This window comes from Pleurodeles waltl, chromosome 1_1 (assembly GCF_031143425.1).
Source record: "Pleurodeles waltl isolate 20211129_DDA chromosome 1_1, aPleWal1.hap1.20221129, whole genome shotgun sequence".
NCBI classification, from domain to species: Eukaryota; Metazoa; Chordata; class Amphibia; order Caudata; family Salamandridae; genus Pleurodeles; species Pleurodeles waltl.
This window is the reverse complement of record NC_090436.1, coordinates 383,719,466-383,732,956: the sequence shown is the minus strand read 5'-3', so window position 1 is coordinate 383,732,956 and position 13,491 is coordinate 383,719,466. Positions and strand designations below refer to the sequence as shown.

General features: G+C 46.6%; 1 protein-coding gene across 1 annotated transcript in view; it reads left to right on the top strand.

Moving 5' to 3' along the window:
- The window catches only part of CMYA5 (cardiomyopathy associated 5), a 249,381-nt gene that overhangs the window by 207,200 nt on the left and 28,690 nt on the right, over positions 1-13,491 (top strand). Inside the window, exon 12 of the mRNA XM_069223208.1 lies at positions 2,657-2,833. Within this exon, the coding sequence (XP_069079309.1) occupies positions 2,657-2,833 (177 nt within the window). The remainder of the gene's footprint in view (positions 1-2,656; positions 2,834-13,491) is intronic.

Genomic DNA, 13,491 nt, shown 5'->3' with positions numbered 1-13,491 from the left:
CTTACTTGAGGCTGCACTCTGTTTCTTTGCACCTGGGCATTTTGAGACTCCGCTTCTCTCTCCTTGTGGCAGCTGGGTCAGTCAGTGATCTCAACAATGACTTGAGATCACTGGGGTTCATGGCGTTCATGGTTTCTCCATCATTCTGGCACAATGGAAGATTCCCGTTGTACTCCTTTCCTTGGGCTCTTTTGGTATCCTAGCCTGACCTCCATACCCATCTCAGAAACTTTGAAACAAAGGCATGTTGGGGCGAATATTTCCATGATTCACTTGCCAAGTACACAGTCTTTTCCTCATTGGTGTTTTCCTTGTTTCTCTGAGGTCTGTCACATAGCCATAGTAGAATTGGTGTTTCTGGTACAAAGAGAAACCCAGCAAAAATGATCCCTCAAATAACAGTTTTACCCTTTTCCTGAAGGACAAATATTTAAAGAGTCACTTCTCGAAGCAACACCTTGACATATTATAAACCCTAGTTTGTGGTCAACTATCCAAGTAGATCAAGATCTTCAGTGTTTTCCACAATGAAACCAGCTGGTTACCCACACATTTAGATGAGAAGATTCCCTTCCATCCCACTCCACCTTGCTTTTTCCCTCACATCCACACCTGCATGGTAACTCTTGTATGCTCATGGGCCAAAGTGCCTGCATTCCAAACCCTCTGTGGTGCATCTTATCGACAGCATATAGCAACCTTCCTCCTACACGCTGTCCCTTACCAAGTGATTAGCGGCCCAGCCACCATGTATTTCCCAGGCCCATTTGGTCAATATGCGCTTGTTTATTATCATGCTTGTAGAATCCTGTTTCTTTCTGGGCACCTTTGCACCACGTAAGTCTCTCAGAGTCATACATTTGTCGTGCGAAAAAGAGAGGCCACTTTGTGTGCCTAAGGAAGGGGACAGAGAGTCACATATTTAATTGAGAATTGTTGACCATGTGTTGATCATTGCTCTGATGTCTCCCTAGTAGGCAGTGGAGGCATAGTGAGAAGATGAATGTTCCACCGCCGGGACAGAGATCTCCCTATTGTCAATTATAGGGAAACTTGAAAAAGCTTACAAAAGTTGAAAACATTTAGCAAAAATATTTTTATGGTAAATATTCATGTAAATTATTGTTATATATTTATTACTGTAAACGGAGAACAAATTAACAAATAGTACAACACAAGTAGCTGAACTGTGAATTGAATATTTAAATAATTTAGGGTTAGGGTACAAAAACAAATTTATTGAGGAATATCTCTGGAACCGTAAAGTGCTAGATGTTGAAATGATTCAAGAAATAGAGCATCCAACAGCAGTCAACGAGTCACTACCTAGTACCCCTGTCTAGAGGAAGAAAACACTATGTCCGATTAGAACTGGAAAAATGGCAGATATGGTCATACTCCTTATGGTAGCAATCCCAGAATACTTGCAGTTTTTCCCCGCTCGGATGGTGCACTACTTCTCAGGTCAGTCCAGGCCAATTAGGCCCCACACCGAGAAGTACAGCTGCCTCTGTTTTTCTGGGCAGGCCTAGTTTCTTCTTTTTTGCAGGGCAGGTCGACAATAGCAGGGATTTTCAAGTTCATAGTTATGTTCCTAGCCTTGGGAAGGAGTCTTGTACTTGGTAGTTGTGGCTTTGGACTGGTGAACACTGGCTGCTTCCATCCAGATGCAGTACAGTTTGTTGGATGGGTCAAGTATTTATCCCACTTTGGGACATTGGTGGGACGCAAGTACCATATTCAGAGCTTTCTTTAAAATGAATTGTTTCAATCAGGATTCTGTTTTCTTCTATACTGTCCATAGAGCAGGGCAAAAACCTGAAACCAGCTGCCCAATGGGTTGTGGTCTTCACCCAGACACCTTCAGCTAAGGACTTTTGAATGGCAGGGGATGACCAGTCCAGAACAGTGTGGGAGGGAACCAGAAAATGTTAAACAGGAAGGATAATACAGCGCTCACAGTCATGCAGGGCACTTGTCCCTAAATTGTCCTCCACTAGTATGTCACTACTATCAAGGCCTGTATCTGTTAGTTGCTGCGAAGGGAAAGGTCTGAATTGAGGTGGCGAGCCCTGGAGAGTTGTGTGGATCACTTTATTTAAAGATCTTACAGGGACAGTCATTTGAGCAGGTAAAGAATCATCATACAGAAGTGTGTATGCTGTTGGTACTCGAGAAATGAGCGACTGGGCCACCACGTTAGGAACTGACTATACAGGGTCAATGTTTCAATTTCCAAGACAAAGACCAGGCCTGGAGTGTTTCAAACTTTTGTCGGTAGGGGATAGATTAATTGATGTATGTGACTAAAAACAGTTTATTGTAAAACTTTTATTCGTTTTAACTCAAATGTGTAGTGGGCATGAATGGGGAAAATACTGTCTAATGTGGAGCTCCAAAATAAATATCCCAATGACAATACACCCACCCCTCCCCCACCACTTCTCTCCTCAGCTCTTAAATGAGCAGTTTCCCTGCAGGGCACGCGAGCAGCATGGCGTGCATATTCTAAGTTTCTAGATCCAATAAGATTTTATATGGAAACATTTTAGGAAATGTAGTGCACGGACTCTTGTATACAAGTGCTTATCCAGCGCTGTTGTTATTGGTTCAGGACGGTATATTACTAGACTATTTTTTTGTTCACTCGATCTAGGACTCCGTCGATCCTGGGGGAGCTGCTGCCTGCACGCGGCCTGCATTACTGGGAGGTTGTGGTCGAGAACTGTACAGCATTTCGGCTTGGAGTTTGCTATAAATCTACACCACCAAAAAGCATCCTGACCCAGAACAGCACTTCTTGGTGTATGTACTGTTACTCAACAGCAACCAGGTAATGCAGATTCCTTAAGACGGGCAGAAACACTACTTTACGTTTCATAAGTTGTATGTTTTTTTTCATCTGTTTCTTCTGTTGACATTTCAAGGTTCATGTATCTACTTTCCTTTGCTAAATGAGGCACACACTCAATGAAAAACTCCAGGCCAATTGTTTTTATATAGCAAACATATATATTGTACTTTATTACTAGAACCAAAGGATCTTTGTTGTAGGTAAGTACAGTTGGAAGTATATATTAAGCATATGTATCAAATGAACTTTGTTTGGATTTTGCAGATAAAGCAGTTTACAAGTAAGTAACACTTTTCAATTTCAAAAGTTGACAGTGCAATTTTTCATAGGAGCCAATAGAGTCCTAGGGGGAGAAAAGTGTTAACACAGAAAGCAGGTAAGTGCATGACTTATGAGCCCAGTCTTCGCGTGTTAAGATGTCCACAAGTCAAAGTTCAAGATGACCCCAAGAAGCACCCCACCAGCAACACGTGGCCGGCCGGAGCGGAGGTCAAGTTGCCGTCGGGTTTGCAATGGAATCCTATGAGGACTGGGGGGACTTAGGAGAAAAGCAACTGCAGGTAAGTACCCGTAGTTTCAGGACAAGGGCCTGGGGGGTTTACGTCAGCACCAGGGGGTGGGGGGGGTTTGACCATAGGTCAGCAGCAAACACACACCCTCAGCAGCACGGGGCGACCGGGTGCAGGTTGCAAACATAACATCAGGCGCCCAGTTCTTTTTAATGAGGGAACCCCGGGCCCACAAAGATGCTGCAAGCTGTGTCCAGTGGGGCAGTTGTGGGAGACTAAAGGCTGGACAGGAAGGAGAGGTGCCCGCTGTATGTTGCTGGATCATCGTTCGAATTCCCCAGGACGTGGGGCTGCGGATGCAGTTGTACCTTTAGGCATCGTGAATCTTTGTCAGATCTGGTCGCGGTCAGGGGGAGTCCCTAAATTCAGGTTGCAAGGGTTGTCGTGGTGGCCAGGAGGGGTCAATCCAGGATGGACTCGAGATCGGAATCACCTGGGGACCTTCTCTGGACTGGTGGGCCACCTGGACTCAGGCCATGGGCGTCCGGTGCAGAGTCGGCAGGACTTGTGGATACGGGGCAGTTCCGGAATCCGTTTGGCGATTTCCTTTGGACAGTGCCACTGTCCTTGGAAGTTATTGGTCCTCTGCTAGGCAGGCAGTCCTCTGGGGGTTTGTAGAGGTCACTGGTCCTGCAGGATACGTTGCCTTCTTGCAGCAGGGGTCTTTGAAGCTGTATACAGGCTGGTGGGCTGGGGCTAAATCGGTTGTCGTCTGGGGTCTTTACTGCTGGGGTAGGCTTAGCAGTCCTTCCTCTGTCTTCTTTCGTCTTCTTCTTAAGGTCGCTAGGAATCTGATGAGTGAGGTTCAGGGGAGCCCCTAAATACTAGATTTCGGGCCATTACGGGGGTCAGAGAGCAGTACCCAATAACTACTGTCCCTGAGGGGGGCTACAACCTTCCTGTGCCCACTCCTTTTGGGCACAGGATGGAGGATTCTGCAGGGAAGCGGTCACTTCAGCTCTGGACACCTTGGGGGTGGTCCTAACTGAGAGTGGTCACTCCTCTCTGTTTTACCTAATTTTCCCGCATTACCTGCCGCCAGAAGTGGGACTTGGTCCGGGAGGGTGGGCATCTCTACTAGCTGGAGTGCCCTGGGGCACTGTAGCAGGAGGTCTGAGTATTGGAGGCTCACCACCAAGTGTTGCAGTTCCTGCAAGGGGGAGGTGTGAAGCACCTCCACCTAGAGCAGGCATTGTTTCTGACCCCAGAGAGCACAAAGGCTTTCACCCCTTGGGGGTTAGAAACGAAGGCTTTCACCCCTTGGGGGTCAGAAACTTGTCTGGTAGTGGCAAGCTGGCAAAGACGGGTCAGTCCTGCTCTAAAGGGTTGGGTAAAATACAGAGATGATCTCTAAAATTCCCTGTGTGTGCATTTTACAATAAATCGAACACTGGCATCATTGTGGGTTTATTGTGCTGAGAAGTTTGATTCCAAACTTCCCAGACTTCAGTGAAGCCATCATGGAGCTGTGGACTTCATAATGACAGACTCCCGAACCCATGTACTCAAAATGGTCACACTGAACTTAGAATGTCTAAGAATGGACTTAGACACTGTAGGGGCATATTGCTCATGCAGCCATGCCCTCACCTGTGGTATAGTGCACCCTGCCTTAGGGCTGTAAGGCCTGCTACATGGGTGACTTACCTATGGCACAGGCAGAGGGTTGTGGGCATGGCACCCTGAGAGGGATATTGATGTTGTTTTTTTCTCCCACCAACACACACAATCTGCAATGGCAGTGCGCATGTGTTTAGTGAGGGGTCCCTTATGGTGCAGCAATACATGCTGCAGTGTTAGGGGCCCTCCCTGGTCACAGAGCCCTTGGTACCACTGGTACCTTTTGCAAGGGACTTATCTGTGTGCCAGGGGTGTGCCAATTGTGGAAACAATGGTACGGTTTTGGGGCAGTACACTGGTGCTGGAGCCTGGTTAACAGGATCCCAGCACACTCTCAGTCAAGTCAGCATCAACATCAGGCAAAAAGTGTGGGGTTGGGGTAACCTAGCCAGAAAGGGGCACTTTGCCACACAACCCCTCTCAAACAAAAGAGGATGAGACTAACCTTTCCCTAGAGAGTCTTCATTGTCTAAGTAGAAAAACCTGGAAAGGCCATCTGCATTGGCATGGGCAGCCCCAGGTCTATGTTCCACTGTAAAGTCCATTCCCTGTAGGGAGATGAACCACCTCAAATGTTTAGGATTCTCACCTTTCATTTGCATCGGCCATCTGAGAGGTCTGTGGTTAGTTTAAACAATAAAGTGAGTACCAAACAAATATGGTCTCAACTTTTTCAGGGACCAAATGACAACAAAGGCCTCCCTCTCAATGGCACTCCAATGCTATTTACTGGTGAGTAACCTCTTGCTAATGAAAGCAAGAGGTTGGTCACTGGTTTGGGACAGGACTGCTCCTATCCCATGTTTAGAGGCATCTGTCTGCATATTGAACTGCTTAGAGTAGTCTGGAGCTTTGAGAACTGGTGCTGAGCACATTGCCTCCCTCAGGGTGTCAAAGGCATTTTGACAACTAACATTCCAGTTTATTTTCTTGGGCGTCTTTTAGAGGTGAGTTCTGTGAGGGGAGTCTCAATGGATCCTTATCCCTTCACAAACCTTCGATAGTAACCATGAGTCTGGGTTTTTGGAGCTTCCCAGTCTAGAATTGTCTGGATCTTTGGCTGTAAGGGTTGCACTTGGCCTCCACCTACAAGGTGGCCCAAGTATACAACAGTGCCCTGCCCTTACATGTTATTTAGATGCCTTCATAGTGAGGCCTGCTGAGTGCAGGGCTTGCAAAACCTTTTCCAGGTGGACCAAGTAATCCTGCCAGGAGGAGCTAAAGATAGCAATATCATCTAGATATGCTGCACTGAATGACTCCAAGGCAACAAGGACTTGATTCACCAACCTTTGGAAGGTGGCAGGGGCATTCTTTAAACCAAAGGGCATAACAGTCTTTTCTTTTTCTCCTGGTGCCATTCAAATTTGCCACTACCCTGCAGTCAAGTCAAAGGTACTGAGAAACTTTGCTGCACCCAATTTGTCTGTCAGCTCACCAGCCCTTGGAATAGGGTGAGCGTCTGTCTTGGTGACAGAGTTCAAACCTCTTTAGTCCACACAAAACCTCATTTGGTTCTTTTCACCCTGGGGATGAGGTTTGCGGACTAAGGCCACTGAGCTAGCCAACAGACCGTCAAAGGGTTCAATAACCCCTTAGTCTAGCATCTTGTGGACTTCAACCTTGATGATCTCCTTAACTTGATCAGACTGCCGATAGATCTTAGATTTGACAGGCAAGCTGTCTCATGTGCCTACTTTATGGGTACAAAGGAGTGTTTGTCCAGGAGTTAAGGAGAAGAGCTCTGCAAACCATTGCAAGACTTGACTGCAGTCAGCCTGCTGTTGGGCAGTGAGAGTGTCTGAGTAGAAAACTCCATCAACTTACACATTTTTAGGGTTGTGAGAGAGGAGGTCAGAGAGAGGTTCACTCTCTGCTTCCTGTTCCTCATCAGTAATCATCAGCAGGGTTACATCAGCTCTGTCACAGAAAAGTATGAGATGGTTCACGTGGATCACCCTTTTGGGTGTCCAGCTAGTGCCCAGGTCTACCAACTAGGTGACCTCACTTTTCGTTTCTAGGATTGGGTAAGGGCCACTCCACTTGTCCGGAAGTTCCCTGGGAACCACAGGCTCCAGAACCCATACCTTCTGCCCTGGTGTAAATTCTACCAGAGCAGCCTTTTGGTCATACCACTGCTTCTGGAGCTGTTGGCTGGCTTTAAGGTTTTTGGATGCTTTTTTCCTTGTACTCTGCCACCCTTGGGCGGAGGCCCAGCACATAGTCCACCACATCTTGCTTAGGCTCATGGAGAGGTCTCTTCAAACCCTTCTTCACAACTGCAAGTGATCCCCTGACAGGGTGGCCAAACAGAAGTTCAGAGGGGGAAAACCCTACTCCCTTCTGAGGCACCTCTCTATAGGCAAAAAACAAGCATGGCAAGAGAACATCCCATCTCCTTTTGAGTTTTTCAGGGAGCCCCATGATCATGCCCTTCAGTGTCTTTATGAACCTCACAACAAGTCCATTGGTTTGTGGATGGTGTGGAGCGGTGAACTTGTAAGTCACCCCACACTAATTACACATGTGTTTTAGGTAAGGGGCATAAGTACCTCTGTCAGAAATCACCTCCTTAGGAAACCCTGCCCCAGTAAAGATACTAGTAGGGACTTTGGCTACTGCAGGAGCTGTAGTAGACATAAGAGGAATTACTTCAGGATATTTGGTAGCATGATCCACTACTACCAGTATGTATTAGTTTCCTGAGGCTGTGGGTGGTTCAAGTGGACCCACAATGTCCACACCAACCCTTTCAAAGGGAACCCCCACCACTGGAAGTGGAATGAGGGGGGGGCTTTGGGTGGCCACCTGTGTTACCACTGGCTTGGCAGGTGACACAGGAGAGCTGCAAAACTCCTTTACCTTTTGAGACATGGTGGGCCAATAGAAATGGCTGACTAGCCTAATCCATGTCTTGGTTTGGCCAAGACGCCCAGCTAAGAGGATGTCATAGGATAAAGTGAGGATGAATTCTCCAAACTGCTGAGGCACTACCACTCTCCTGGTTGCACCAGGTTTGGGGTCTCTGGCATCAGTGTACAGGAGTCCCTCCTCCCAATATATTCTGTGGAAGGCACTGACATCTCCTTTTTCCTGTGCAGGTGCTTGCTGCCTCAGGCCTTCAAGAGCGGTACAGGTTCTCTGTCCCTGGCACAGCTGGTCCCCTGAGGGTCCCCCTGTGCCCAAGAGCTCTACCTGATAAGCATCCAGCTCCATGGACTCAGTTCCCTCAGAGGATGTTAAGACTTCTTCCTGGGAAGAGGAGTCTTGTGCTTGTTGCTGTACAGAAGCTGGTCTCCCAGTCTTCTTGCCATTTCTCTTGGCTGGTTGGGCCATTAATCTGGGCTCTAATACTTCCTTTCCACCCTGTGCTTGGCTTTGTGCGCTAGTCTTCACACACACCATCTCGGGGATTCCCAGCATGGCGGCATGGGTTTTAAGTTCTACCTCAGTCCAAGCTGTGATTCCCTAGCAGACATTCAACTGGGATTGCAGAAGAGACCACTGCCTGTTTCAGACCAGTATCCCCTCCCCATTCTTATGTCACCGTAGCCATGGGATAGTCCTTAGTTACATTGTCAGCATTGGTTAATGGATAGGTTTGTCCAGTCAGATACTGTCCTGGGGAAACCAGTTTTTCTGACACTATGGTGTCACTGGCACCCAAATCCCTCAGGGCTTCTACCTTCGTCCATCAAGGGATGCTGCCAGTATTTGTTCATACTAGGGGGCCAGACAGCAAGAGTGGCAACATCTACCCCACTCTCAGAGACTAAAGTAGCTTCCTTGTGAACAGTGATTTGCTCTGGGCCAGTGTTTATGCCGCCTGGAGACAGGCTATACCAGTGCTACGTGGTGCAGTACTAGGGGGATTCTTTTTGGGACAGGCCAAGTCTCCAGTTTGGTGTCCATTCTACCTACAATTGAAACACCAGGCCTTTTGGGGATCAAAGGTTTTACCCTTGAGCCCATGTGAAGATTGTGAAGAGGCTGTGGTCCACCCTTCTGGCCAGGTTTTTGGGGGCCTTTGGAAGACTCTTTACTTTTATCCTTAGGTGTCTCAATACCCTTCCCTTGGGGAGGCTTTCTAACCCCTTTCTTTTGGTCACCCCCAGTGGAAGACTTGGTCAACCTAGTCTTGGCACAATGTTCTGCCTTCTTTCCAAATTTTTGAGGAGAAATTGGACCAGGTCCACCAGATATTGATGCAACTTGTCATTGAAACAGTTACTTAAAAGATGTTCTTTCATAAACAAATTATAAAGCCCATCATAGTAATGCACTCCACTGCCAGATATCCAACAATCTAGTGTTTTCACTGTCTATATATCAACAAAGGACTGCCTTGAGGTTTTGTGAGCCCCCCTTGAACCTAATTCTATACTCAGTGGTGAATCCAAAGCCCTCAATCAGGGTAGCCTTCATGTGGTCATAGGATTCAGCATCTCACCAGTGAGTGTGAGGAGCGTATCCGTAAACGTATCCTATTTCAATAGGAAGAGTTCAGTCTGAGCTGCCAGGCCATGTCCTCTAAAAATGGGACACTAAGCAATCCTATCATGGCAATTACCTATACTTAGGCCTACCAAATCAATCTTTAACTCGCACATGGCTGATTCGGAACTCTGCCACTCGTATTTCACTAAATACGAAAATGTTCAGCTATATGATACGTAAATTGACGCAGTTCATTTGGCTCCCAGTTGAAAAAAAATGTATTTCAAATTATTGTGCATTGTTCATGGACCTTCCGGCTCCAGGGACCTGTTCTGTGTGTTATCCCTTTTGCAAGTTCCTCATGTTGGCTGGGCAAAGCTCTTCGAGAGTACCAGCCAAACTGCGGCACTGCCCTTCTAGTTCATTTCCTCATGGAACAGAGGAACACCATCTGAGGTTCAGGAAAGCTTTAAAAACCTGGCTTTTTAAATTATATTTCTGCTGGTGCTCTATTTTTGCACTGGATATAGTAACTCCACAATACCTTTATACGTGAGAGACAGGCTCTATAAAACATTTTTAAAACAATATGTAACTTACTTATTGCCCCTTCTGCTGACTGGCATTTAGGGCAACAATAAAGGACCTTTACTTCGGTCTGTCTGGGAAAGTTTCTGTACGATGTCCGAGCTGTGGTTCAGGGTCTTCATTTCTGATCCAGAGTGCACCTCCAGGTGTTCTTTGGCCTGCCTCTCTTCCATTACCTTCTGCGGTCTAGTGGAAAAGTGGTCCTGTGAAGGAGTATTGTTGGCTTCTGATGGTGTGTCCTATCCATCTCCATCTTTTTTCTCATAATGATAGTGTCCATGTTCTCTTGATTGTATCTGGTGAGAAGTTACTAGTTGGAGATGGTTCACGGCCAGAAAATGCTCAAGATTCTTCTGAGGCTGGTGTGGAAGGCTGACAGTTTGGTGATGTTGCTCTTCGTTATCCACATGCATCCTAATCCATACCAGGGTGTGGACAGAACGCAGCTCTGCTAAGGCACCAGCTTGGTGTTGGTTCTCCACACACTGTTTGCTGATCAATATGTGGTAGTCATCTCAGTACATCAGCAACACCATAACATGTAACATAGAATGACATATACAACAAAACAGTGACTATGAGCAGAATATCCGTACTACAGTTTGAGGTTAAAACACTTTTATCATCATTGGGCAACAATTGTTTCATGATCTTGAACTTGGTAAATATTAAGGAAGTATTATTATAGGTGCTATAAAATCTTACTGTATGTTAAACCTCTTACAGAAGAAGCAGTTTGAACTTGCTGAATTTTAAGGGAATATATAAATGACAAAAATACTTTTACCGTTTGTTATAACCCTAGTAAGAAAGACGCAGCTTTTTTAAAACAGATTTTATTGAAAATACAGGTGAATTACGTACACCATCCATGAAGGCAGGACAATCCAAAGAGCTGTAAATCAATACATAGTAAATGACAATCAAGGTCTTACAAGGAATCAATCAGTATTACAGCTTCTTGAGAATGGGGATCCCCCGCCCGTCTTAAAATTGTACAGCATCAATGGGAGAAAAAAAAAACCTTTGTTCTTTCAATCCCCCCAGTCATGCCCTGATCTACTCCATACTCTCTAGATGATGGAAGCTGCCACAGTTCTGAATAGGTGGCTCCATGTAGGTATACAGTGCCACCAGTGTCTCAAGGGTGTGCTCTTATCCCATGTCTACCATAAGGCATCCCATAAGTAGCTCTAGCTTCTAAAACTGCTACAATTGTTAGGGGAAAGCCAACAGCTGTTCAAGGGAATGGGGGTGCTCAGAGTCCTCTTATACCAACCTGTCTCAGGACCTTTTTTCTCCAGACCACCACTTGGAGCGCCCTCGGGGCTTTCCAGTTCCTAGTAGTTTCTCTCTTTGCAAGGATAAAAGCTAGGTCTTAGAACTTACTTGTGACTTTATTCTTGTATGTGGGAATCAGCTCAATAGGCAGTGTCCAGGATTGCACAGGACTTCCCTCTCAGTGAACTCAGCCACCACTCAAGCTATTTCTTCCCAGTAATCTCGGAGCTCCGGTCATTTCCAAAACAAATGAAGGAACTCAGCCCCCACCTCCTCGGGCACATCACTTCTTTCATTGCACAGTATCTATTAATACGTTTGAACTGTGCGTTTCGGGTGACCTTGGATATATGTTCTAAAATGGTCCCCAAGGCTCTCTCCGGTATCCGAACCCCACATCTTCCTCCCAGCAGGCTGTAAAATCATCCAAGGGCAATAGTACATCCCCCTCAATATGTTATAGGGACATGTGACTGCTTTAAAGGTGCCTGATGAGGTGACCAAGTACTAGTAGCTTTTTGGTTCAGCCAAGCCCACCCTCCAGTGCCTGCGAACTACTGTTGTTACCACACCAGGAAGAAGGAAATGGCCCTGTGGCAAGTCATATTGTAAGCTGAACTTTTCAAATGAAAGGAGCATCTCTGCTGGAAAGAGGGTCACTGCTGTTGTTGCCCCCGCCACTATCTAGTCTGTCAGGGCCCGGCAATCGCCTCTGTGCGGAGGCATGTCAAGAAACCCCATTGGGATATTAGGGAACTTCAAATGTGTTTTCTGCAGACTGCATGCCCAGCATCATCGCAGCACTTGAAATTTCAGGGTGCTGTCTGGACAAGGATGGCAAAGTTGGTGCAACACCCTAATCAGACTATGAAGATCCAGCACAAAAGGCCCCAGTGTTCTCCTGGGAACGAGCCTGCCTGCCATCCACTATGCTGCTTGATAGTAGGATTCAAAATTGGGAACAGCTAATCCACTGTCCTGTCTCAGCCTCTGGAGTGTGGTCAGAGCTACTCTCCTGTGACCCTGTGGCCCATAGATGCCCCGTAATTAATGTGTCAGTGTCCCAGAAAGTTGACCGGGGGATCAATACTGATAGTACTACCAACAATTATTGTAGGTGGGGGAGTGCTATCATCTTTAATAATGCCACGCGGCCTGCTACAGACAAGGGAAGTGTTTTTCCAAAAATTAGTGCTAGAGCAAAGTGCCTACCCTACATTACCTTCCAGTAGGTCTGCAGGGACATAGTATACCTGAACCACAAGGTAGGGCAAACATTTGGAATCCCATTGTAACCCTCCTAGTTTAGCCAGTGGCTCACTGGCCACCAATGTAGGGAATTGACAGGAATTCTGCCAATTAACACATAGGTCAGACAGGGAGCCAAAGCGATCCAGTATCTGCAGAGCTCCCGTCAGTGCCCCCGCATGTCATGCAAAAAGATAAAAGGATCATCTGCGTATAACGCAATATGATGTGTCTGGGCACCTACTGTTATGCAGTGAAAAGCATTTCCAGCCCCTGGCATGACTAGCTAGAGGCTCCATTGCCAGGGCAAAAAGTAGAGGCGACAGAGGGCAGCCCTGTGTAGTTCCACACTCCACTCTGAAGCCATCTGAGATCATACGACCCCTCTGACCCCTTGCAGAGGGTTCAGTATATAGCAGTTTAATCCTGGCTTTAGAACCCTGAACCAGGCCAAAATGATTCATTATGATATAGAGGAAGGCCCATTTTAGGCTGTCAAAAGCCTATTCAGTAGCTACTGCAAAGACCCCTACCTATCCCTTGCCGTATGTGACAGCCTCCAATAATGCAAGGAACCTGCAAATATTAAATGCTGTATTGCGGCCCAGGATAAATCCTGCCTATTCTACATGTATGAGGGTGGGCATATGGTGCAAAAGACGAGTGGCCTACTGAGAATTTTGTAGTCCGTCTTCAACATGGTAAGCTTTTTTGTCATGTACTAGCTTCCCTGGTTTCAACAAGAGCACAACCAGATCTTCTCATGTGGAGGGTGGCAGCAAACCGCCCTAGCACTTTTATACATATCGGCTTATCTGGGGGCCAAAATATGTATGTACGCTGAATAAAATATCAACGGCAGCCCGTCCACGCAAGATGCTTTGTTTCGGGCTT